General features: G+C 46.7%; 1 protein-coding gene across 3 annotated transcripts; it reads right to left on the bottom strand.

The window, feature by feature from the left end:
* Positions 1-1,734: 1,734 nt before the first annotated feature.
* SNUPN (snurportin 1) lies at positions 1,735-25,366 on the bottom strand. 3 transcript variants are annotated; one of them, XM_046010152.1, is made up of 9 exons: positions 25,252-25,366; positions 22,064-22,226; positions 18,799-18,946; positions 11,701-11,805; positions 10,601-10,697; positions 8,873-8,970; positions 6,115-6,189; positions 4,477-4,557; positions 1,735-2,320 (listed from the first exon to the last, which is right to left on the bottom strand). In XM_046010152.1, exons 2-9 carry the CDS (start codon positions 22,219-22,221, stop codon positions 2,000-2,002), a joined length of 1,083 nt encoding a protein of 360 aa, XP_045866108.1. In that variant the 5' UTR covers positions 22,222-22,226; positions 25,252-25,366; the 3' UTR covers positions 1,735-1,999. The 3 variants fall into 3 exon arrangements, with proteins under 3 accessions (XP_045866108.1, XP_045866107.1, XP_045866109.1); XM_046010151.1 differs by lacking the exon at positions 25,252-25,366 and adding an exon at positions 25,070-25,238; XM_046010153.1 differs by lacking the exon at positions 25,252-25,366 and adding an exon at positions 24,764-24,855.
* Between the last annotated feature and the right edge of the window lie 788 nt (positions 25,367-26,154).

Here is a 26,154-nt window from a genome sequence, read left to right as displayed (position 1 = left end):
GTTTGAGGAATTGTGGGGTTTTGTTTAAGGCTTTTATTAGTAAAAATTGTTCTGTAATTAAAAAAAAAAAAATAGAAGGGGCACTCCTCTGAAATACGTCCTTCAAGCTATCGTTGAACAATATCAAGCTGTGCTTGGCAGTAAGTTTGCCTGGTATGTTCTGTGGCTCCTGCATCTATCTCTCAAGAGTGTCCTTTTGTGGAAGTAGTCTCTCTAGACTGGCTTATTTCTGAGCAGAGCCCAGCCAAGTCTCTACTGATACTAGCAAGCATGCCCAGCTCCTGAAATGATGCAGTTGGCTTGCTGAGAGCACAGACCAGTGCATTCTCCTTGGGGAGATCATGCAGCATCTAGGCAGCTGACAGCATGCTTCTTGGCAACAGGAATACAATGCTTCCATTGCAGAAATGACCCAAATTCAGAAAAGAGCGTATTGGTGCAGGCATGCCTCAATCTGCAGCCAGCAGGATCACTATGGGGGTGGGAAGAGATGTCTTCCTTCTCTGATTTTATAGAATCAGCTCAAGAGCTCTGCAGGAGCCCAGCGTTGAGGCTAGTTCCACTGGTGTGCTGCATGTGTGTCATCGGGCTCCACTTAACCACAACTTCTGCCCAGATCTGTTCCCAGAATTAACACAAAGGAACCAACTGCCAGTCAAACAAAGATCTGACCTGCATGCCTCCAATATTTTGTCCACAGGACACCAGCTAGTATTGCTGGAGTGAAATAGCGAATTCTTTTTGTCCAATAAAAGAAATCCTAGAAAGGTGGAAAGCAGTGTGAGCCGCAGACTGAGGTCACGGGAAATGGGACACATTTCCTGAACACAGAACAGAAACGAATTGGTTGGTTTTAGACGCTATCTTCCACTGCACTGCTGCCAAAGAGCCCTAGTTTACAAATCTGAATGGATCTGGCCTGCTCAAAGTTCTTCCATGGCATAAAATCCAAAATCTGATACCCAGGCCTACCTCTCTCTCTCCAGCCTCCTCCTGGGCAGCTCCCCAACCCTCACTTAAGCCTGAGCCATGCTGAACCTGTTTCAGGTTCCAGAGTGAGTCTGGCCTGCTCCAGAGGGAGCAGCTGCATACCCTCCAGTCTCTGTGAGAAACTCCTGCTCTCCTGTTCTCCTTGTCCCCGGAGCACATTCTGTCCTGCCCTGAGCCTCAGTCTAACTCCAATCTCCTCTATGTTCGGAGCTACTGCCCTCTGCTATCCTGCCCCAGGCTCTGCATCTTTCAGCCCTAAAGCAATCTTCTCACCTCCCTGCTGGTGGGTTTCTTTCCTCCACTGGACTGTTAATCCTCAAGGCAGAGTCTGAGTCCTATCTATCTCCACAACCCCCTTTATCTACATCACTGCTGGCCCAGCACAAGGCTTATCTTCTGGAAGTTGCAATGTTTGTTGAAGTTGTGAATGAACTCCATTTGCATTTTATCTCTGGCATTGTCTAAACCAAAGAAAATCACACTTCTCAGAAAAGGGAACATATTCAAATACTAAGAACTGCAGTTCCTGGTAAGACCTTTTAGAAAATGACGTTAGTAACAGCAGCAAATGGAAACTCAGCAGAATGCTTAAGTGCTAAAAACAGTGAAATGCGCCAAGACTTGAACAGTCATGGTTTAGGTAGCCTGGGGTGGGGCGGGGGCGGGGCGGGGGAAGGGGGGAGGGTCAAGGTTGGGGAGGGTCATGACCAGCTAAAGTTTAAGAACCACAAACAACTTCTTTCGTTAAGAATTATCTATATTTACACTGTGAATATCTGGGATACACTTTTTACATGAATTACTGCTCAAATCCAAAGACCACCCAATCTGGGAACCTTATTCAACGGTCTGAGCCAGCATTTCTGATAGGAGATAAGCTGTATCCAGCTGGAGTGGCTTTGGAAAGTCCACTCTAAAATGAAATAACCTGTTGTTATCACTATCTTCCTCCCCAGCCTTCTTTTTGGGACGAAGCACCATCCTGTGATTCCGCAAGGAGCCACACTGTTTAGTTCTCCATGAGGCTCTCAGCGGGGTCCACGCTACGGGAAGGACTCTTCGGCTTGGGGGTGGACAGGTGTTCCAACTCATAGCGCCCGTTCTCAGATGCCTTGTGTACAACATTCTCCTTCATGCCTTCCTGGCTTCTCTTGTGCTCAATAATCTGCTGGAGCTGGAGCCTGGCGTACTCTGGCTTGGTGGTCAGTGGGCCGGCTGGCATGGCTATGCCAAGAACATCTGACACCATGTAGGGGCGCAGCCAGCCCACCAGAGGAGTGCTTCCGGGGCTATAGTGGGTCTTCTTGTGGTAGAAGAGGAGTCCATCTACCTACAAAAGGGGGAAGCGAGTGACCAAAATGAATTTTGGGCCCCCCTGTTTCCAGGAGAGCCTAGGCACACAGAGGCAGCTCTAGCGGGCCAACTCCCTTTTCTGGATCACTGCCAGAGGGAGAAGAATCCTTGTTTCTCACATGTGCACAATTTCTCTAGATGAAGAAATGGCCTAGAAAACTAAATTTTATAAAATAAAAACATACATAGCACCTTCTTGTTTACAGGCTGCTTGCTACCCACTACTTTATCCTCCTGCCCACCACCGAGGGTGTTTAAGAAAAGAGGCTAGGGCTAGTTCTGGGGTCCTCCCTAAAAACACAGTATGGGGGGGCTCGGGTGGCAGAGTTGGCTGAGTGCCTGACTCTTGGTTTCAGCTCAGGTGGTGATCTCATAGTCATGAGATCAAGCCCCACATGAGGCTCCAAACTCAGTATGGTGTCAGCTTGAGATTCTCTCTTCCTTTCCCTCCCTTCCCACTCGGGCTCTCAATCTCTCTAAAATAAATAAATCTTAAAAAGAAAAGAAAACAGGGGCACCTGGGTGACTCGGTTAAGCATCTACCTTCGGCTCAGGTCAGAGTCCCAGGGTCCTGGGATGGAGACTTATATTGGGCCCGTACTTGGTGGGAAGTCTGCTTCTCCTCTCCCTCTACCCCTTCCCTGGCTTGTACTTTCTTTCTCTCTCTTGCTCACTCTCTTTCTCAAGTAAACAAATAAAAATCCTTAAAAAAATTTTTTTTTAATTTTAAAAATAAGTAAAAATAAATAAAAATAAAAACACAGTATGAAGCTGAAATTCAACTTGAGCCCAGGTCTTCTGTCCCCAGATCCCACGCATTTTTCACCACTCAGATGTCTCTGTAATGGGGAATGTATTCCACACAGGGAACAAAGCAGGGGAACTGGACAGGCCCCTCCAAGATGCTGGACTGCTGAGCACAGGGGAAACAGGCTGTCAGGAAGCTCTGTTCCCCATGCCATTGTTGGTTGCCACACCTCCCCCTAAATTGTCTGCGAGCTATGTTCTGGGAAACTCGGTTTTTCTCAACGGGAAGACCTCCTACAGTCCCACATTTTCTTTTCCACGATTCAGTGACTCATCTCTAAAAAGCATTTATTGTCACTGGGGCATAAGGATTATAAATAAAGATGGTATTCTTACCACCTTCTTAATTGACTCCCAGAAAGGAAGGCAACTTGGCTTTTGCCATTTCCTCATTTGGGAAGCTGTGATCCTTTTTTTTTTTTTTTTTTAAAGATTTTATTTAATTGTTTGACAGAGAGAAAGATCAGAAGTAGGCAGAGAGGCAGGCAGAGGGAGAGGAGGAAGCACGCTCCCTGCTGAGCAGAGACCCCGATGTGGGGCTCGATCCCAGGATCCTGAGACCATGACCTGAGCCAAAGGCAGAGGATTAACCCACTGAGCCACTCAGGCACCCTGGGAGCTGTGACCCTTTTAGCAAAATAATATTGGGTTCAAGCAAATTCTTGTGGGTGACTAGGCAGAATTTTAAAGGGTGTGAAGGGCAAAGGAAAGTTTTTGTGCTGAGCCTGGAGATGGTAACTGCAGGTTCTAAGGATGACAAAAGACTGCCCAGGACTGAGGAGATTCTAGGGACGTGAGACCAGGGCTAAACTGGGGAAGTTCTGGACAAACTGGACAGCCTGGTCACCCTGCTCTCAGCCACTGCTTAGCAAGCACCACCACCCCCAGGGACCATCTGCTCTTGGGAGGGAGGATAAGAGTTCATGCCCCCTTGGTCTATCAGTCACAGAAGCCCCCAACTTTACCCACAGCTATGGCAGTCAAACAAGCGACCTGGCTCTCAGGCTCATAGCAGAAAACAGGTACCCAAGAAGGACCTAGGAATGGAAGCCTTGCCCCTCCCTGTGCCCCCACCTTTCCATCTGTCCAATGAGGGATGTAGATGAGCTGTCCTTCCAGGGCCCTTCCAGCCCTGGCATTCTGACTTATCTAGTCGGGCAGAGCTGAGGCTCTGAAGGGCAGTGGCACATCTTTCCCAGGAATCAGTTTCCAGCCCTTCTCTGATGCTCTGACACAGCAAAGTCAGAGGATATCCGAAGAGTCTATGTGACCAAGCTTCCCTGCATCCTACAGTCGCATCAGAGCAGTAAGGACAACGGTGGTTACCTCAAAAGGGAAATCCATAGACAGCACCTTACACAGGCTCTCCGGAGTACAAGGGAAATTCTTTAGTCCGACAAATTTAAACTAAAATAAATTAGAGCAAAGAATTAGTACATGTTACAAATAATATTGGTTTCAGCAAGTGAAACTGTATTAAAGAAGAAAAGTTCAGTCTCATCCTTCCCTACCCACCCCCACCCTCTGAATTACTGGGTTGTTAATTCTCAACCTTGCTTTAGCCACAAGAATCACCAAGGGGACTCTTAAAAATCACTCAAGTCCAGGCCCCACCCCAAGATTCTGACTGAATTGGCCTGGGATGAGTCCCAGGCATTTTTTCTTTCTTTCTTTCTTTCTTTCTTTCTTTCTTTCTTTCTTTTCTTTTCTTTAAAGCTATCCAGTTGATTCTGACACACAACCAGGACTGAGAACCACTGTTCTGTGCTTGATTTAGGGACTGTATGTTATTCTCGAAGCCATATGACAGTCCTAAGAAGGGCTAGTGCAGCTCCTTTCATATCAGCATGGATTTTTAGCCTGAACAGTGTAATAAAGTGATTAGGACTAAAACTCTAAAGTCAGATTGGTTGGGTTTCACTTCCAACTTTGCATCATTTCATCTGTATATGTCTCTGCTTTCCCATCTATAAAATAGGATAATAAAAGTATCTCCTTCATAGGATCGTTGCACAGGTTCAGTGGGATAATACATGCAGAGCTCTTAGAACATTTCAGACACAGCTGCTCTCATGTTCCCCTTCCTCAATACATGTTCTTCCAGGACCTTCCTGGTAACATCACAGATGCTAACCTGTCCTGTAATTGGTTATCCAAATGCCTTTAAAAGTGTTGTAAGCAATCCAAGCAAATGCCAATCTACAGGGCTTTGCTAATAAAATGCCCTGAATGTAGCTGTCACATATTTAATTGCTGAGTGGGTAGCAAAGACACAGGGGCTGGCATCCTGGGCTGTGGGACCTTGGGGAAGGCAGTCCCCTCTCTGAGCTTACGTCCTCATCTGTCAAATGAGGCAGCTGACTAGAGTCACTCTCAGCTCAGATACAAGAACAGAAGTTCTCAAAGTGTGGTCCGCGGACTAGCAGCACGAGCAACACTCCCCTGTGTTAGAAATTCAAATCCTCAGGCTCACCCTGACCTACTGAATCAGAAAGTTGGGCGGGGAGGCCCAGGCATCTATGTTTACCAGGCCTCCAGATAGTGCTGACACATGCTACAGTTTGAGAACCACTATACTACAGCTCTAAAGAGCATTATTAATAAAAGCAGTTACTAGCATTTTATATCAACCCCTATTTATTGAGTGACTACCATAAGCATCATGTTAGGAGAACATGCACACTTCATATCCCTTGGTTCTTAGAACAACCCTGTAAAGCGGGTGTTATTAACCCTATGACACAGATGGAGAAACTAAGGCCCAATGAGATTATCAACTTTAGCTAGTAATTGTTAAAGCCAAAACTGGTTCAGATGTGGAAGGCTGGTAAGCCCACATCCTTCCCATTGTGCCATGCTACTTCAACAACAAGATAATTTCATTCATAATGATTATATTTAGATAAGAGAACAATCCAAACCAACCCCCTTAAAGAACCCTACAGTCCTAACACCAGGCCTTACAGGATTGAGCTTGGTTTTCTCTCCCAGTCCTTCTTCTGTTAGCTTTGAATGCATCCAGTAGAATCGGAAATCAGTCTGCCACAGAGAAGGGAAACAGAAAGATGAAATGCTGCTCATTTCAAACTATAACATGAACAAAACTCCCCATTCCCCAAAATTCCCCCCAAATTAGCCACCTAATTTTTGAAGACTTAAGCCCCTCTATCATCACCCTCATTGTTCCTTCAAATACTGCCGGAAGGTCAGGAATATGTTTATAAAATCTTTGAAGATTTTTTTCTTAAAACCCAGTGAGGTTTTTTTTTTTTAAAGGATTTTTATTTTATTTATTTGACAGAGATCATAAGTAGGCAGCGAGGTAGGCAGAGAGAGGAGGAAGCAGGCTCCCTGCTGAGCAGGGCTCGATCCCAGAACCCTGGGATCATGACCTGAGCCGAAGGCAGAGGCTTTAGCCCACTGAGCCACCCAGGCGCCCTGCCAGTAAGGTTTTTAATAGTAGTCGAGCCAACATATATCACTGAAGGCCTTCTAGGTGTCAGGCTCCATGCTAAGGACTTTATGCACATCATTATTAACCCTCAACCACACTCTGAGAGTTGGATTATGATTATCTCCATTCTACAGTTGAGGACTCTGAGGCTCACAGAGATTATATCATTTCCCCACAGAAAATACAAGACGACCCTGTACTCTAACTCCAAAGCACATTATGTTAACATCTGTTTTATTTTAATTCTGAGGATTAGAAACTACTATGTAGTTGTAACTTCTTATAAACTACTTTATTTTCTGAATTCCTGATATGTACCCTTCTGTAGCTATTAAGTGTCTTTTGTTTCTTGTACATTATTTCGCTTTTAAAAATTAAAAAAAGTCTGGGGTGCCTGGGTGGCTCAGTCAATAAGTGTCTCCCTTCAGCTCAGGTCATGATCTCAGCATCCTGGGATCAAGCCCCGCATCAGGCTCCCTGTTCAGCGGGAAGACTGCTTCTTCCTCTCCTACTCCCCCTGCTTGTGTTCCCTCTCTTGCTGTGTCTCTCTCTGTTAAATAAATAAAAACTTTTTAAAACATTTAAGCAGTCTATTCTATATCTTATAGAAATATAGGTAATTTTATTTATTTTTAAGAATTTTATTTATTTGCGAGAGAGAGGGCGTACATGTGGTGTGCACAGAAGCAGGGGGCAGGGCAGGGGGAGAAGCAGGTTCCTTGCTGAGCAGGAAGCCCAACATGAGGCTCGATCCCAGGACCCCAGGATCATGACCTGAGCTGAAGGTAGACGCTTAACCAGCTGAGCCACCCAGGCGCCCCGAAGTAAAGGTAATTCTAGTAACCAAATTTACAGGTTGTGAATACATGTTACAAAATATCCTTCAGCAGAATTAAAGGAAAATATGTTTGACACTGAATTTATGAGGTCTGAGTTTTAGGTGTGTCTCCGCACTAGAGCAAGGTACTTACCATCTGTGGCTCTCAGCTTCCCATGCCTATATGTGAGGAACGACAACAGCACTCACCTTAGAGTGTCGTTATAAGGGCTTCAGAGAGATAGTGCTCAAACGTGCTTGGCAATGCAAGTCTTAGCTATTATTGTTAGGACAAGGCGTGTTTTCGAATTCTGTGGCACTACGACCTAGCCTCGTGCTTTGGGAAATCATGCTCTGACTCATGGCTACAGAAAGCAGCAGCCTATGGTGACAACCTGCAATTCACACTTGGGCCTGCATGAGGATGGTTCCGAAGCTTGTTAAAACGTGAGCTGACCCCAGAGTCTCTGATTCATAAGGTCTGCCGATTTGCATTTCTTTTTTTTTTTTTTTAAGATTTTATTTTGACAGAGAGAGATCACAAGTAGGCAGAGAGAGAGGGGGAAGCATGCTCCCTGCTAAGCAGAGAGCCCCATGCGGGGCTTGATCCCAGGACCCCGGGATCATGACCTGAGCCGAAGGCAGAGGCTTTAACCCACTGGGCCACCCAGGCGCCCCTGCCGATTTGCATTTCTAACCAGTGAGAAGGACTGTGATAAACTAATTGACAGGGAGGACAAAAAAATCACCACTAGAAAACAGACAATGATGCGGGAGTGTTGAGAACAGAAATGGAATCTAAGGGGTTGACCCAGCCTCACTCCAGGGACTGCCGACTGTCACTCACAGGAATTGCCAATCTCAGAAAAACCTTGGGGGAAGGTGAAACTCAAAAGGATAATATTGGGGGGGGGGGTTTCTCCTCACTTGGAAAATCTCCTTCCAGAACTGGCCCCTCAGAGATTCGAGCCGTTGTGTCATACAAAGGAGGCCTTGCTGTTTTCAGGGTCAGGATGTGGTTGGTAAGACAGCGGAGCTGGCTGGAGACTCTTCGATGGTGACTTAATTCCACCTTCTCTTCCTTGCGCACCCTGCGCAAGGTGGCATCCCTGTTGCCCACAGTCTTCCCTGCCAGCAATCCTCCTCTACTCTGGAGAGAGGGGAGGGGGCGGCTGCAACTTCTACAAAGTTCCAGCCTACCCCTCCGCTCTGTTTCACTCTTTCCTCCCCACAAGATTGCTGTACTTCCCTTAGTTCCTCCTACTTCTTTTTTTTTTTTAAACGAAGCTAATTTAAACACAAAGATACAAGGAACATTAGATAATGTTCTTGATATACCACATCCTGTGCACACACAGAAGCTGGTCACATACCAAACCCACATGCGGAGCCATTTTCCTGGGAGGAGAGGAGAAAACAGGGGAAGACGTGAGGAGAGGACCCGTCCTTACCTCGCAGTCATAAAGAGGGTGTCCCCGCCAGCACATCACATCCAGAACGTAGTAGGTCTGGTTCACCTCGCTGTAAATGCAGTCCAGAATGGTGTAGTCTGGGGACACAGAGCAGAAAGTCAGTACCGGGTGCCCGTTCCAATCAGACTTCATTAGGGAGAAAGTTCCTTTTTTTTTTTTTTTAAGATTTTATGTATTTATTTGACAGAGACACAGTGAGAGAGGGAACCCAAGCAGGGGGAGTAGGAGAGGGAGAAGCAGGCCTCCCATGGAGCAGGGAGCCCGATGTGGGTCCTGATCCCAGAACTCTGGGATCATGGGTCAGTCATTGACCCATGCATGCTCAATGACTGAGCCACCCACGCGCCCCAGGGAGAAAGTTCTTCATGGCCCTTTCTTGCTCCTGGTGCCGCTGAAGGGTGATGTGAGCAGGACAGCATGAAAGAGATCAAGGCGACCCTTAAGCCAGGTGGGAATTCTAAACTTTTAGATAAACTGGGACATTTACTCATCTTGGGAAAGCTCCAATCCAAAAGCAAGCAATCTTCCATTTTAATTTACATGCACTTTTGAGTTCCTATCATAGGTGGTGTGTTCTGTGGGGAATATTAACTCTAAGTAGTCCCTGCCTTTAAGAAACTTACAAGCTAGGTAAAGAGGTAAGATCATCACAGAGAAAAGAACCAAGAGCGGAACTGTACCACACAAACTAAGAGCAACAGGAATTTCAGAAGAGGGAGACTAGAGAAGCAGGAAATGCTTCACAGAAGAGATGGCATGGAAGAGATGTGGTTTTCCAGGATCAGGGGATTAAAACAACAGGGCAGAAGGGAGGTGGGAGGACATTTCAGGCCAGAATACTGACCTGACATGAGGAAAGGCCTCCACGTGAAATGAACTGGCCACATGTGGGGAACAAGCAGGCAAGCGAGCTGACCAGAGCTAGGAGTGGGTGTAAGGGGAAAGACATGAGGATGGGTGAGCCAAAGGGCACATGTGAGGCCCTCTAGAAGCTAACAGAAAAGGCTAGGTTTGGTAACAAGCACATGAAGAAACACCCAGGGAGCCTGAGCAGGCAGGGAAGAGAACAGCGTTTCAGGTCCAGCTCTGGCACTTCGATGAATGGCCACAGGAAAGTGATTTAACCTCCATGAACTTAGTCTCCTCAGCGGAGCCTAGTTTGGAGACGCTACGGTTAGAACAATGATAAAGGAGGAAAGGGAATTTGGCAGGAAGCCCCAGAAGCAGCTCACTGTACTTTACACTCGGCATTCCAAGGGACCTCCCCCACCCAAAACTGCATGTATCACCCTGTAATGGGTGTCCATGGGGAAGGTGTATCGACTTTAATTCAGGGGTTTGTTGCCCAGCAGTCCTCACAGGACTGCATCTGTTCTGTAACTGAGGAGGTCTGACCTTGAAGACGGCCTGAATTCAGTGGATACGACTTCCTTGAACTTGAAGGAGATGGCCCAAATCTAGGGCTACAGTTTCAAAGGTATACTTTCAAAGTGAGTCCTTAAAGCAAGTAACCAAGGACCTTCCACTGTCTTTTACTAATTATAAAACTTAATAGATAGGGCACCTGTCTGGCTCAGTTGGTAGAACTTTTGACACTTGACCTTGCGGTCAGGAGTTTGAACCCCTGTTGAGTGTAGACATTACTTTAAAATATATATTTCTAAACACACAAACAAACTGAATAAATAGATAATTTTATGTAGGTACCTTTTGCTGTTGTTGAGTTTTGCCTGTTGCCCCCTGGCAGAAGGGAAGAAAACCTGTTGACACAGTAACCACTCTTGGTGTAGGCGCTGGTAGAACCCTGTGCGGAAAGTTACCATTCCCATTAGGCATCAAGGTCTCCTCACCCTCGGCTTCCACAGTCTGCAGGGGTGTCATCGGCCCAAAGATGGCTCTCAACTTAGTGCTCCTGCAGGAAAGTGTTTCAACACCCATGCCAGACCCAGCGGCTACAACAGATAGGGAACTCGAAGCACAGGCGAACTTCTCAGGCTCCCTCCCTCCTCGGGCCCCCTCCCTCCTCGGGAGCTTTGTACCCTCACTTTGCTGTTGCTCAGTAAACCTTGCTTTGCTGCCCACTACTCTGTCTGGTCTGCCTCTTCATTCTTCAAAGTGATGTGACCAAGAATCACAGGCACCGATGGAGAAAAAAGTCCTAAAACATTTATGGGGGCTTGTCTGGGATCTGCACCATTGTTAAGGACAACTAATAGATAAAGGTCATCAAACTCCGAAAGGTGGTTCAGATGGATATTCACATGGAGGTCAAACCAGACATCTACAGAGGACCTCTTGATAGATCGGGACGAGAGGAATCCTGATAGCCGCCCCATTCAACGCCTCGACCAGCAGGAAGTAGCTACGAATGGTCGCCACCTTTCTCCCCTAACAGCAGTTAGGGTTACCTCTTCAGAGGGGAGAATGATGAAGGATAGTTGGAAGGCAGACAGGTAGGGTCAAGGGGCCCCTGCCCTAAGAGGAAACCACTCTTGAAAGGATCTTACACCACCCTGGAAGAAGCCCTCCACCCTTTCCCATGTTTGGATGACTGGCACAGGGAAGGTTAATCAGATGAAAACAGCCTGCTAACAAGCCTGTAAAAACCCTTGGACTTAGAAACCCCAGTGACAACCCTCTCGGGCCCCCTCCCTCCTTGGGAGCTTTGTGCTCTCACTTTACTATTGCTCAATAAACCTTGCTTTGATGCTCACAAAAAAAAAAAAAAAAAAAAGGAACACAAAGTGCAAAGAATCCCTCCCGCCACAGACCAGGGATGCTGTGATAGGGAGGAGGCAGCGACTCACCCTGGAGGCCACAGTCAGGGCTCTTTTTCCAACAGGGCACACGACCACAATCCATTCCTGCCCCAAATCCGAAGGGACGTCAATTAACCACTCAGACAGCATCAACTAGGAACACAAAAAAAGGCATTAAAAATCATCATGGGTGGGGTACCTGGCTGGCTCAGTCAGTAGAGCCTGTGACTCTCAATCTCGGGATTGTGAATTCAAGCGACATGCTGGGTAGAGAGTTTACTTAGAAAAATTAAACACTACGGGTGCCTGGGTGGCTCAGTGGGTTAATGCCTCTGCCTTATCCCGGGCTCTCTGCTCAGTGGGGAGCCTGCTTCCCTTCCTCTCTCTCTGCCTGCCTCCCTGCCTACTTGTGATCTCTGTCTGTCAAATAAATAAATAACATCTTAAAAAAATTTAAAAAAAAGAAAAATTAAACACTAAAAAAAAGAAAATCAACAGGGATGTGCTGCTGCAATGTTTGCAATGACAAAGAATTCACATCCTATATGTATAGTGAAAATACACACAAGGCTGACTGTAGCCCTCTGCCTCACTTGTTCTTAGTCGACTTGTCTCAGCTGACGGGATAGAGGCTGCTTACTGTGAGCTCCAACTTCTCCCCTTATCTTCATTTCCTGCATCCATACCCATTTTTCTATATCGCCTCCTGTGTCTGGGTAATGGGACCTTCTTCCTCCCCTTACTTTGTCCATCCACCTGCCGTTCTCATAACTTCAGGGGCTACACCTCAGAGATGAATGAGGTCCCTGACCTTGAGATGCTCTTAATCTAGATCATCATTTCTGAAACTGGTGACCCCACATACTGTACAAAGAATTTTGGGGAATCTGCTTTAAGGAAGGGGGGATGAAGAATAAAATCTTGCCATTTGCAATGACATGGATGGGGCTAGAGTGTATTATGCTAAGTGAAATAAGTCAGAGAAAGACAAATACCATATGATCTACTCATATGTAGAATTTAAAAAAGAAAATAGAACATATGGGAAGGGGGAAAAGAAAAAATGGAGAGAGGGAAACAAGCCATAAATGACTTTTTTTTTTTTTTCAAGATTTTGTTTATTTGACAGAGAGAGAGACAGCCAGAGAGGGAACCAAGCAGGGGGAGTGGCAGAGGGAGAAGCAGGTTCCCTGCAGAGCAGGGAGCCAGATGCAGGGCTCAATTCCAGGACCCTGGGATCATGACCTGAGCTGAAGGCAGACACTTAGCAACAAGCCACCCAGGTGCCCCATCCATAACTGACTCTTAAGGACAGAGAACAAACAGAGGGATGATGGAGGGAGGTGGGTGGGGGATGGGCTATATGGGTGATGGGTATTAGGGAGGGCACTTGTGATGAGCACTGGGTTCTACATGATGAATCACTGAATTCTACTCCAGAAACCAAAATTGTACTGTGTGGTAACTAACAAAATTTAAATTAAGAAAAGGGGGTGGTGGTGATGGTGTTGAAATGAATTTTGTGAGGATTAACTCATGGCTCACAATTCCTCCCATCTCCACAGAGACCAGCCATCACTGAATCGCCCCCACGGAATCTTTCATCTCTCCTTCCCCTTGGCCCACAAATTGCTCAAGTCCTAATCTTCAAAAACAAAACAAAAATGAAAACCTTTTGTCACTCTGTGTTTCTGTTAAACTATCCCACTTTGTCCTCCTTAAAACGACTTCATATTCCTAGATGCTGCCCTCCCCACCACCCTGACAACCTCAGTCCAGACCTGCTACCCCGCAGCCCTGTCAGTGACCTGCTTGCTGCCAAGTCTCTCTCTTCCCTTTTCTCCCCTTACCCACCCCCACTCCACTCCTCGTGTGACGCTGCCGGTCACCACCTCCTCATTCTCCTTGACACATGTTCCCTTGGCCATGTGAGCCAGTGCTATTCTTTTTTTTTCCCTCCAAACACTCCTCCACACACTCCCCCAAAACACGCAGAGAATCTTCAGGAGGCTGTTTTAGGTTCCCCTTTTCTTTTCTCTTAGATGTTATCTGCTTGGGGCTGGTTGTATCTACTTCTGCAGCCTCACCTGCCACTTCTGAGAGGACACCCCCAATTCTCCTTCTGTTTCTCTCTCTCTCTCTCTTTCTTTCTTTTCCTAAGTAAGCTCTACACCCAACGTGGGGCACAAACTCACGACCCCAAGGTCAAGAGTTGCACGCTCCACCGACTAAGCCAGTAAGGTACCCCAATTCTCCTGCTTTTTCATCTCCTGACTGCTTTCCTTTCCTCCAGACCTATATTTCCAGCCGTCCACATGGTATCTCTTTCTCTGCTTGCTCTCTCTACCTTAACTCAGAGTCCCCAAAACAGGATTCATGGCCTTCAGTCACCCAAGTACTTTCCATCCCTGAAACTCCTCTCCCTCTCCTTCTGTACCCTGTAGCCCAGAGAATGGTAACACCATTCTCTGTTACCAAATCTCATTTTTTTATAAGATTTTATTTACTTACTTGTCAGAGAGAGAGAGAGAGTGCAAGAGCATGCACAAGCAGGGGGAACCACAGGCAGAGGAAGAAGAAGGCTCCCAGCTGAGCAAGGAGCCAGATGTGGGACTCGATCCCAGGACCATGGGATCATGACCTGAGCCGAAGACAGATGTTTAACTGACTGAGCCACCCAGGCATTCCTCTGTTACCGAATTTTTTTTTTTTAAAGATTTTATTTATTTATTTGACAGACAGACAGATCACAAGTAGGCAAAGAGGCAGGCAGAGAGAGAGAGGGAAGCAGGCTCCCCGCTGAGCAGAGAGCCCGACATGGGACTTGATCCCAGGACCCTGAGACCATGACCCGAGCTGAAGGCAGAGGTTTAACCCACTGAGCCACCCAGGTGCCCCTCTGTTACCGAATCTTAAACTAAACATAGTCATGGTAGTGATACAACACCAAAAGCACAGGTGACAAAACAAAGGATAGATAAATAAGACTACATCAAAATTTAAAACTTTAGTGTTGCTGCTGATACCATCAAGAAAGTAAAAAGACAACGCACAGAATGGGAGAAAATATTGCAAATTATCTACCTGATAAGAGACTTGTATCTAGAATATATAAAGAACTCTCAATACTTAATAATAAAAGACAACCCAATTAAAAGATGGGCATAGAGGGGGCACCTTGAGTGTCTCACTTGGTCACGCGTCCGACTCTTGATTTTGGCTCAGGTTATGATCTCAGGGTCATGAGACTGAGCCCAGTAAGGAGTCTGTTTAAGATTCTCTCTCTGGGGGCGCCTGGGTGGCTCAGTGGGTTAAAGCCTCTGCCTTCGGCTCAGGTCATGATCTCGGGGTCCTGGGATTGAGTCCCGCATCGGGCTTTCTGCCCAGCGGGGAGCCTGCTTCCTCCTCTCTCTCTCTCTGCCTGCTGCTCTGCCTACTTGTGATCTGTCTGTCAAATAAATAAATAAAATCTTTAAAAAAAAAAAAAAGATTCTCTCTCTCTCTCTCCCCCTCTGCCCCTCCTCTCTTTCTTTCTCTTTTCCTGTCCCCCTCACTTAAAAAAACAAAAAAGGGCATAGACATTTCTCCAAAGAAGACAGCGATGAAAAGATGCTCAATTTCATTAGGCCTTAAGGAAATGGAAATCAAAACCACGAGACACATAGGGCGCCTGGGTGGCTCAGCTGTTGGGCATCTGCCTTCGGCTCAGGTCATGATCCCAGGGTCCTGGGTTCAAGCCCTGCATCTGGCTCCAAGCCCTGCATCTAGCTCCAGGCTTCTCCCTCTCCCACTCCCCCTGCCTGTGTCCCCTCTCTCGCTGTGTCTCTCTGTGTCAAATAAATAAATAAATAAAATCTTGAAAAAACAAACCAATCATGAGACACCACTTCATACCCTCCAGGATGGCTATACTCAAAGGAATGGGCAACAAGAAGCATTGGCAGAGATGTGGAGATGCTGGAGCCCTGCTCCACTGTTGGCGGGGATGTAAAACACTCTAGTCGCTCTGCAAAGCAGTCTGGCAGCTCCTCAAAATGTTAAACATAGAATGACCATACGCCCTAGGAATTCCATTCCCAGGTATATACCCAAGAGAAATGAAAACATATCCATGCAAAAACTTGTTCGTGACTATCCATGGCAGCATTATTATTCACAACAACCAGAAAGTGGGAGCAACTCAAATGCCACCACCTGATGGGTAGACCAGCCAAATGCGGGGTATCCGGACAACAGAACATTATCTGGGAATAAAAAGAAATGAAGTTCTCATGCATGCTCCAACACAGATGAACTTGAAAAACCTTATGCTAAATGAAAGAAACCAGACACAAAGAGCACATCTCATATGATTCTATTTATAGGAAATGTCCAGAAGAGGTGAATCCAGAGAGACGGAAAGTAGATGACTGAGTGCTAAGGGCTCGGGGAAAGGATGTATGGGATTGACTGCTGATGGGTATGAGGGTCCTTTTGGGGGTGATGAAACTGTTCTGGAATCAGAGAGTGGTAATGGTTGCACAGTTCTGTGACGACACCAAAAAACACTGAACTGTACCCTGTAAATGTGTGAATTGTATGGTATGTTAATTTATCTCGACATGGCTGTTTAAAAAAATGGTAGCTAACATTTGTGGGGCATTTATTACAGGCTCTGGGCTAGGTATTTAGGGTATACTATTTGCTTCAATCCTTCTAACAATCCTGTGAAATAGTACTGTAACTATCCCCACTCTACAGATAAGAAACCAAGACTTAGAGCCGTTAAGTGACCTGCTCAAGGTCAACAAAGAGCCTGACTTTGAGGTCAGGGGGACACGACTTTAAAGCTTAAACACTTAACCACTTCTCACACTGCCTCTTCTATCCGATCCACTGTTAAATTCTATCCATTCATCCTGGCGACACTTCTCACACTCATGACCTCATTTCCTTCGCACCTTCACTGCCCTCAGCACCGGCAGCAGATCGTTTTAGCAAAGCTAAGCATCCTACTCCAGCCTCTCTCTTTTAGGCCCTCCTATACACGGACATGTGTGTCATACAAAGTCCCAACTCTGTCCCTGGCTCAAAAATTCTCAGTGGTTCCCCACAATCTAAAACACAGTCTACACTCCCGCAGATGTTTCTGCTGTATTCCTTCCCCCACCGCTGTGCTGCTCCATCCTCACTGGCCTGCACTGCTCTCCGCACACCATATCCTCCTCCCACCTCCGGGCTCTTGCTCAGTCTCTTCTTGCTGCCTGGAAGGCCCTGGAATGCTCTGCACCTCTGCCTATCTTACCTCCTCTTGGGGCGCCTGAGGGGCTCAGTGGGTTAAGTGGCTGTCTTTGGCTCAGGTTATGAAACTGGGATCCTGGGATGAGCCCTGCCCCTGTGTCGGGCTTCCCTGCTCAGTGGGAAGTCTGCTTCTCCCTCTGCCTCTCCCCCTGCTCATGTACACACTCTCCCTCTCTCAAATAAATAAATAAAATCTTTAAAAAAGAAAAAAAGCTGGGGCGCCTGGGTGGCTCAGTGGGTTAAGCCTCTGCCTTCGTTTGGCTCAGGTCATGGTCTTGGGGTCCTGGGATCGAGCCCCGCATTGGGCTCTCTGCTTAGCAGGAAGCCTGCCTCCCCCTCTCCCTCTGCCTGCCTCTGCCTCCTTGTCATCTCTCTCTCTGTCAAATAAATAAATAAAATCTTAAAAAAAAAAAAAAAAGGAAAAAGCTGCCTCCTCTTTCAATAACCTTTTCCTGATTTCACAACCTTGCTTCCTTCCTTGCTGTTAGCTAATCTCATTTTCTTACAGCAAAAACCATAATATCCACTTATTCCAGTACAGGACCCTTGTCCATCTTCCCACACATAGTCTAGCTTAATACAGAGCAGGGCCTTCAACAATGCTTGCTGAACAGAACGGAACTGTACTTTATCATAGGCGCCTGGGTGGCTCAGTGGGTTAAGCCGCTGCCTTCGGCTCAGGTCATGATCTCAGGGTCCTGGGATTGAGTCCCGCATAGGGCTCTCTGCTCAGCAGAGAGCCTGCTTCCCTCTCTCTCTCTCTGCCTGCCTCTCTGTCTACTTGTGATCTCTCTGTCAAATAAATAAATAAAATTAAAAAAAAAAAAAGATGTTACTGTGCTGTATTGGGGACACAGAAAGAAGATGGGAGTGGGTGCACCCAGAAACCATATTCTTTTTTTTTTTTTTTTTTTAAGATTTTATTTATTTATTTGGCAGGGGGGTGGTGGAAGAGAACAAGCAGGGGGAGTGACAGGCATAAGGAGAGGGAGAAGCAGGCTCCCTCCTGTGCAGAGAGCCAGATGCAGGGCTCGATCCCAGGAACCTGGGACCATAAGGTGAGTGGAAGGCAGACACTTAACTGACTGAGCCACCCAGGCACCCCCAGAAACCATATCTTAAGGCGGGACAGGATTCTGAGCTGACAAGATATAGATATAGAGGGAATATAATAGCAAAGTAGAGCCCTGGCTCCACATGGACACATCCTCTGCCTTCTGGAATACCTGGATGGCATGGGGCACTGAATGGTCTCCATGCCTGCTTCCCCTGTGGCTCCACAAACCACACTGGTTTCTTTCTGCAACCAACAGGCCTTAGTCAAGTTTGTTATTGTCATCTATTGTTTCATGGGCTCAACCTCATGTAGGCCAACTGGCAGGCCTGCGGTGGCTGGCCAGGTGCCCCATATTCAAGGGCAGCTGTCCTCCCCACCTTCCACCATCTGAATGTGAAGATTCAAGATTGACATGTTAGTCTACTGCTCAGAAAAGACCCATAACCTAGGAGGTGGGGTGGGCACAGTGCTAGCCTGGGCAGGCCCAATCTAGAGCTGCCCTACAACGACCACTAAGAAATGTCAAGTGCATGGACTCTGTTAATGTAGCAATAGCCCAGTGGCTCTCTGCAGTGGCATTGGGTAAATGTTCTCAAACTCAACACCCCAGCCTCCCTCGGTGACAAGCACCTTCCCCAACCCCATTACCACATGGCACCGGAAGCCATTTCTTCTCTTAGTCCATATACCTGATGCAAATAACCAACTTGTTTGCAGTCCCCTATCCTTCTTCCTGTCTTCTCCTCTCTTTATGGCAACATTTATTCGGTGGGGCTGATCCTGGGCCTCACCTTCCCTGGACTACTCACTTGATTAGCGTAGCGTTTTGGTAACTTCTTGCCAGTGTCAATGTCCATCCCTTCATCATCTTTCTTATCTTCCTCTTCTTCACTCTCCATCCCTGTCCAGTCATCTTCAGCCAGTCTTCTGGCATGATTCACGTAATCCAGCCTCTTGCTGGAGAAAAGAAGGCACAAGGATAGGCCCTTTACATCTCCTTAGAAGACCCCCTACAATGTGACAAGTTTAGTTTAACTCAAGGGCTTCAAGTTCAGGAGCAGCCTGGGGATTCTAGTGGAAGAGATGGTAGAATTTCCTTTGTAAGGCTAAACTAGTCCCTTCTGAGTACACTCAGACTTCCTCAGAGTATCCTAAAAACAGAGTAACATGTTGAAAGGAATTTTCAAGGTTCACTAGCTGGAAAGGCTGACCTCACTCCTGCACATATCATTCCAAATTCCCATCTCTACTCCCCCCTCAGAGCTGACACTTTCCTGCCTGGCAGGCATCTCATCCAAAGGCCCCCGGTGATTAAAGAGAGGAGTCACTGAGAAGTGGTGAGGAGTTTAAAACAAGGACCACTTCTGTGTCTTTCCAATTTATACAGCTTTCTTTCTTATTTATTTTTAAAAATATTTTATTTATTTATTTGACGGAAAGAGAGAGTGAGCAAGTGAGCACATAAACAGGGGGAGCAGCAGATGGAGAGAGAAGTAGGGTCTCTGTTGATCAGGGAGCCCAATGTGGGGCTTGATCCCAGGTCGCTGGGATCATGACCTAAGCCGAAGGCAGATGCTTAACCAACTGAGCCACCCAGGTGCCCCTTTTTCTTTATTTTTCAAAGATGTATTTATTTATTTGAGAGAGAGAGAGACAGCGAGAGAAAGAGAGCGAGCATGTGTGTGTATGTGGGGGGAGGGCAGAGGGAGAGAGACTCTCAAGCAGACTCCCCACTGAGCATGGAGCCCAACCTTGAGATCATGACTCATGACCTGAGCCAAAATCAAGAATGGGACGCTTACCTGACTAAGCCACCCAGGTGCTCCTAATTTACATGGCTTTCTAAGGAGCAACCAGGCCTTCTTTCAGTTCCTTTCTTTCTTTCTTTTTTTTTTTTTTAAGATTTTATTTATTTGGGGTTCCTGGGTGGCTCAGTTGGTTAAGAGTCTGCCTTTGGCTCAGGTCATGATCTCAGGGTCCTGGGATTGAGCCCCATGTTGGTCTCTCTGCTCAGCAGGGTGACTAGTTCTCCCTCTCTCAAATAAACACATTTTTTAGAAGATTTAATTTATTTATTTGAGAGAGAGAGAGAGAAGGAACAAGTTGGGGAGGGGCTGAGGGAGCTGCAGACTCCCAGTGGAGTGTGGGACTTGATCCAAGGCCCCTGGGATCATCATCTGAGCCAAAGGCAGACACTTAACCAACTGAGCCACCCAGGTGTGCCCTTCTTCCAGTTCTTATCTGACTTTCATAACAGACCTCTTAGTTTATGATTTAATATTTTTTATTAAAGATTTTATTTATTTAGGGGTGCCTAAAGAGAGAGAGAGAGCACAACAGGGGGAGGAGCAGAATGAGAGGGACAAGCAGACTTTCCGCAGAGCAGGATGGTACTGATACAGAATCTCTCAAAAAAAACGCCCTTTGCCTGGGTGGCTCAGTGGGTTAAAGCCTCTGCTTTCGGCTCAGGTCATGATCCCAGAACCCTGGGATAGAGCCCCGCATCAGGCTCTCTGCTCAGTGGGGAGCCTGCTTCCTCCTCTCTCTCTCTGACAGCTTCTCTGCCTACTTGTGATCTCTCTCTGTCAAATAAATCAATAAAATCTTTAAAAAAAAAAAAAAACCGCCCTTAAATAAAATGTGCAGAACAGTGTATTGTACGCTGCCTCTGTTTTAAAAAAAATGGCATATACACATACAACCCCATATTTGCTCATATCTGCACAGAATATCTTTGGAAAGATACAAAAGAAACTAATAATATGGGAGAGGAACTGAATGGCCAGAGGACAGAATTGGGAGGGAGACTTTTATTTTCTTAATTTTTTTTGTTGAGTACAGTTTACACATAAAGTTTCATTAGTTTTCGGTGTACATACAATGATGCAACTTCTCTCTGTTATCCCGGTGCTCACCACAAGTGTAGCTACCATCTATCACCATACAACACTATTAAATATCATTAACTGTATTCCCTACACTGTGCCTTTTATTTCCAAGACTCATTCATTCTGTAACTGGAGGCCTGCCTTTCCCACCTCCTTCGCCCATTTTGCCCATTCTTCTACCCCCTCCCCTCTGGCAGCCACCGATTTGTTCTCTGTATTTACAGTCTGATTCTACTTTTTGTTTGTTTATTTATTTGTTTTATTTTTCAGAGTCCACATATGAGTGAAATCATATTCAGTCTGACATTTCACTTAGCATCATACTGGGATGGAGACTTTTCACCACATATTCAAAATTTTGACTTTTGATTGGGAATACAATTAATGTGTTACCTATTCCAAAATAATTAATTATAATATTTAAACAACAGAGATGGGGGTGGGTAGTGGGGGAGTTGATCTGAGAATGTAATCTACAAGCAACCCAGAGGCCACAGGGAGCCATTTCTGCTAAATACAGCCAATGACACAGCACCGGGCAGAATGCAGATCGTAGAGAAACTGTGCAGCTGTTAATAGTTCCTTCAAATCCTCAATTCCTTATGACCAAAAGGCCCATGTTGTACACAGGATAAATGGACAGGCCCTGCCTTCAGAGCAGCCCAATCTCAAACTCTCCTATCCTGCTCTCTTTGCCTGCTTGCTCATCTTGGCACTGAGAATTCAGTGTATGGAAGACATTTCCTCAGATTCCCTGTGGAATTATTTGTACTAAACTCTCAAGGGCTCCACAGAAACATTTGGGCTGAAGGCAGACAGGAAGACCACACCAATGCCAGGATTTAGAGTGCAGAAGCCACACGGGGAATGCGGGGAGTGGAAGTCTGGGCGTGGCTTTCACAAGTCCCTAAATTGCAAAGCTCGGTACTGCTGCCAGGAAAAAAGAAAAATTTAACCAAATAAGTGAGCTTTTGCTTTCAAATTTCAGTCTCTGCCGATGTTTCCATCTTTTCCTAAGCTTTCAGTGTACAGGATGTCTACCTCTGCCAGGATTTATGCCTCCCAACTTCATGGGCAAGATGTACGTACAAAGGGGCTTCTTTGAAGAGACCAGACCAAGAGCCTCCTGGTTGGCTCCCAGCTCTGAACCTGAAGAAAGAGGCCTAAGAGTTAAAGCATCCCTTACGATTTCTGCAGTTCCAACAAATGGCGGCGCCGTTCATTCTGCTCCAAGGAACTGTGCTTGGACTTGTACTGGGACAGGCGGGGGTGTGGGGCAGCTGTGCTGTTCAGATCTTGAGACACAGAAAAGCTACTAGCCAGGGCTTGACTCAGCTCTTCCATCTTCCCTACAAAGAAAAACATAAGAAAATGGTTCATTGATTTCATATCACCTCCTGTGTACAGGCAGTTATGATGTAACGTGATGGCTGTATTCCTAAAAAAAACTCACTTAATCCAAAATCACAACTGTTTCTATGGAGAAAAAGGAAGCTAAAGGGTAAATGAGTTATATATGAGCAATAGCATTATTTCCTACAGATATTTCAATAATGATCATCTCAATAGCTCTCAGTGAACAGGTATATATTTACAGGGCACCTGGGTGGCTCAGTTTGTTCCAGGATGGAGTCCCTGAGTCAGGCTCCCCGCCCTGTGGGGAGCCTGCTTCTCCCTCTAACCTGTCCCCCTCTCGTGCTCTCTCTCACTCACTCTCTGTCTCAAATAAGTAAATAAAAATATTTTTTAAAAGATATATATTTACACATCGAGCACTAAGCAAGCTCACTCTGTGATTGAATCTAGCTTTTGCTTGTCATTCATTACCAGCAGCCCTGTCACTAATTCCTTCTTACCATCATTACTATCTACTGATGTGATCAAGTATCTAATTTTTTCCTGATTAGTTCTAAATAGCCATTACTCAAAAACTAATATGTTATTTTTTTTTAAAGATTTTATTTATTTGACAGCCAGAGATCATAAATAGGCAGAGAGGCAGGCGGGGGTGGAGGGTGGTGAGCAGGCTCCCTGCTGGGCAGAGAGCCTGATGTAGAGCTCGATCCCAGGACCCTGACATCATGACCTGAGCTGAAGGCAGAGGCTTAACCCACTGAGCCACCCAGGTGCCCCTATAAGTTATTTTTTAATGCATATATTTTATTTTTTATTTTAAAAAAGATTTTATTTATTTATTTGACAGAGAGAGAGAGAACACAAGTAGGGGGAGCAGCAGGCAGAGGGAGAGGGTGAAGCAGGCTTCCTGCTCAGCAGGGAGCCCCATATGGGGCTCAATCCCAAGACCCTAGGATCATGACCTGAGCTGAAGGCAGACTCTCAACCAACTGAACCACCCAGACGCCTGTATTTTATTTTTTAAAGCTCTATTCCTAACGTGGGGCTTGAATTCACAACCCTAAGATCAAGAGTGACATGCTCCACCAACTGGCCAGCCAAGTGACCCCTCTAATATAATTTTCTGATGCAAATTTTATCCAATTATTGTTTGACCTCTAATAAAAGTCAACTTACAGTAAGAAAATTTAGCTGGTCCTGGGGCCCCTAGAGCAAGATAAGAGGAGCCCCAAACCCAAACCTGGCAGTTGTTTTCTCATTTTATAGTTTATTTTGTTTGTTTAGGGTGGGCAAAAGGAGGTTTCAGGGCTACCCATGTAGGGCTCACTTGGAAAAGACAGGCTGCCTACCAGTTAACACCAAGGAGTGTGAAAGACTGACCTGTGGTACATTTGGGAGATGGAGTAGATTGGAGACAGAGTACCTAGGTGTGCCCTAAAGAATGAGAATGGAGAGAAAAAGATAAATTCACACTTCACTCACTCTCTGTGAATGAAGGTACAGGAGCTTCACTATGGGTTAAAGGTATGCCTCTGAGTGTAAGAAACAGGAACATTCAGGAAAAATCTGACTGGCAAAGCCAGGTGGGCCTAACCCTTCAGGTTAGTTCTAGTATAAATCAGAGGGCACCACCAGTGCTTAAAGTGCACCCCAGGCCAGGTCCCACTGCTCTGAGCACCAAAACCAACAGATTCATTCCAGAGCCTCCATAGTTAAAAAGAATTCTATGGGCCTCTACTTGGCAATGAGTTACTTTCCATTGCACATTTGAAGATCAGATTTTTTCCCCTAATTTGCAGCATCTTTTTTTTTTTTTTAATTTGAAAGAAACTTTAAAAAGATTTGTGGTTAAAACCCATGACATAAAGTTTACCATCTTAACCATTTTTAAGTTACAGTTCAGTAGTTGTTGTGCAACCAATTTCCAGAACTCTTCTCATCTTGCAAAACTGAACCTCTATACCCATTAAACATGAAAGGAACTTTTTTTTTTTTTTTTAACTTAAGATTGACGTATTACCGGTATGGATTTGAGGCGGATCTTAACATATGTGTATCGCAACCAGGGCGGCCACTTGTGGTTGAGGCTGGGTGACTAGAACTTGGATCCATATGGTATGCTATTTTCCGTGTTTTATTGACTTTTATATAGGTCTAAACACTTCCATAATACAATCTTTTAAAAATTAATTATGGGGGCGCCTGGGTGGCTCAGTGGCTTAAGCCTCTGTTCAGCTCGGGTCATGATCTCAGGGTCCTGGGGATCGAGTCCCACATCGGGCTCTCTGCTCAGGGGAGAGCCCGCTTTCCCTCTCTCTCTGCCTACTTGTGATCTCTCTCTCTCTCTGTCAAATAAATAAATAAATAAAATCTAAAAAAAAAAATTATCTCTTCGGTTACCAAAGTGATGCCCACATCTAAAATACACTTATTAGGTCGTATTTCCGCTTTATCTCCGTGTGGCCTCCCGTTCTGCCAAGAATTACAAAATCATTAAACACGCCTTGGATACTGGGGCGGCCCTCTGTACCTTTATGGCTGTTCTTGGCTGGCTCCTACTCTTTCAACCCATTCCTCAATGGTCCTGTCTCCAGAGGTTCTGACTTCATCCTGGGCGGTCTTGTCCAGACCCACGCAAGTCCCCTGCCGCCGCCTCCTCCCCTCCAACGCCTCAGTCCGGGATTGAGGTCTCCTCTGAGGCTTCCACCACACTTCAGCCCCGGGGCCTCTACCTGATCCACTCGGTCGTCCTCCACGCCACAGCCCCGCATTGCCTTTCTCTAGGGACAAGGTCCCAGGGGCTACGCAGGATTCGCCCCTCCCCCACAAAAACTACCTGAGCGGTCCTGGGCCGATAGTCTGGAACAGAAAAGGAGCAGCGCGCCCAAGACGAGCCCGGGCCTGGCTCTGCCTCTCCGGGGACACCTCGGAAGGCCGGGAGTGCTAACCGGGAACCGAGAAGCAATTCGGCAGCCGGAGGGGCCCAGGCTCGGGCCCAGGCTCGAACCCAGGACTCACCCGGCGGAGATGACAGTTCCAGGAGCCGCGGCCGCGCTGCCGGGGGCCGACCAATCAGCTGTCCAGAGAGAGCCAAGCCCGCCCCCTGGGCCGCGGCCGCACCGCCGGGCCCACCCTCCACGCGCCCGGAGTTTCCGGTTCCGCCCACCGCTGTGAATGCTGGTAGAGCCGCCGCGGTAGGGTAGCTAGCTGGCAGTGATCCCTGACTTCAGTGGCTGGCGTGTTCTCGGTCGGCCGCAGCTAGGGTCCACAGGCTCTTGTGGTGCACTGTCCGGAACCGTTCCTTCAGGGTGGCTGGCCGGACCGAGGCTTCACTCCTGAGCTCCAGCTCCTCGGGGCTCCTTTTGTCAGTTGGAAGAACCCCGATTCAAAGCTCTCCGGCCCCGGGTCCTGAAGCTTGCCCCAGATGCACCCGGGCTTTAGGCGTACACCAGCAGTCCGCGCTCTCTCCTGTGCATGTGCCTTTTTGTACGGGCAGTGCCAGTTGCCTGAATGACACCCACTTTCCGTGGACTCCTCACACCCCCAAGTCTCAGTGAGACATTCCCGCCGCATTCGCTCTGGCTACACAGGCCGCATACCTCCATTACAGCCCATCTGCTCCGTTTGGGAGTCTCTCTCATCCGCTGTGGGCCTGGTACCTGGCTTGGGGACCTGGCTTGATTCCTGCTTAGCGGAGACAGCGTGCAGCACAAAACAAGGCACTCAGTAGATCTTGGTAAAGAAATGACTGAATGACTGCAAGGGGTGGAGAGGAAGCTGCTGAGATATAGTTAGGAGAGCTAATCAAATTAGAGTGCAGCCTCTTGGAGGGAGGGGACTGGTGGGATGCAAACTAAAAATATGACAGCCATTTATTGAATGCTGGACACTGCTTCACCTGCATTATCTCCTTTAATCTTC

Source organism: Meles meles, chromosome 6 (genome assembly GCF_922984935.1).
Source record: "Meles meles chromosome 6, mMelMel3.1 paternal haplotype, whole genome shotgun sequence".
Lineage (NCBI taxonomy): Eukaryota > Metazoa > Chordata > Mammalia > Carnivora > Mustelidae > Meles > Meles meles.
Note: the sequence above shows the minus strand (reverse complement) of the source record. Positions and strands in the feature narration are given on the sequence as shown.

Coding starts and splice junctions, on each gene's coding strand:
- SNUPN (XM_046010152.1), bottom strand. CDS start 22,221: ATGGAAGAGCTGAGTCAAGCCCTGGCTAGTAGCTTTTCTGTGTCTCAA. Junction 8,971..10,600: donor AAACTCAACAACAGCAAAAG/GTACCTACATAA, acceptor CTGTGTCCCCAG/ACTACACCATTCTGGACTGC. Junction 4,558..6,114: donor AGAAAACCAAGCTCAATCCT/GTAAGGCCTGGT, acceptor AATTTATTTTAG/TTTAAATTTGTCGGACTAAA.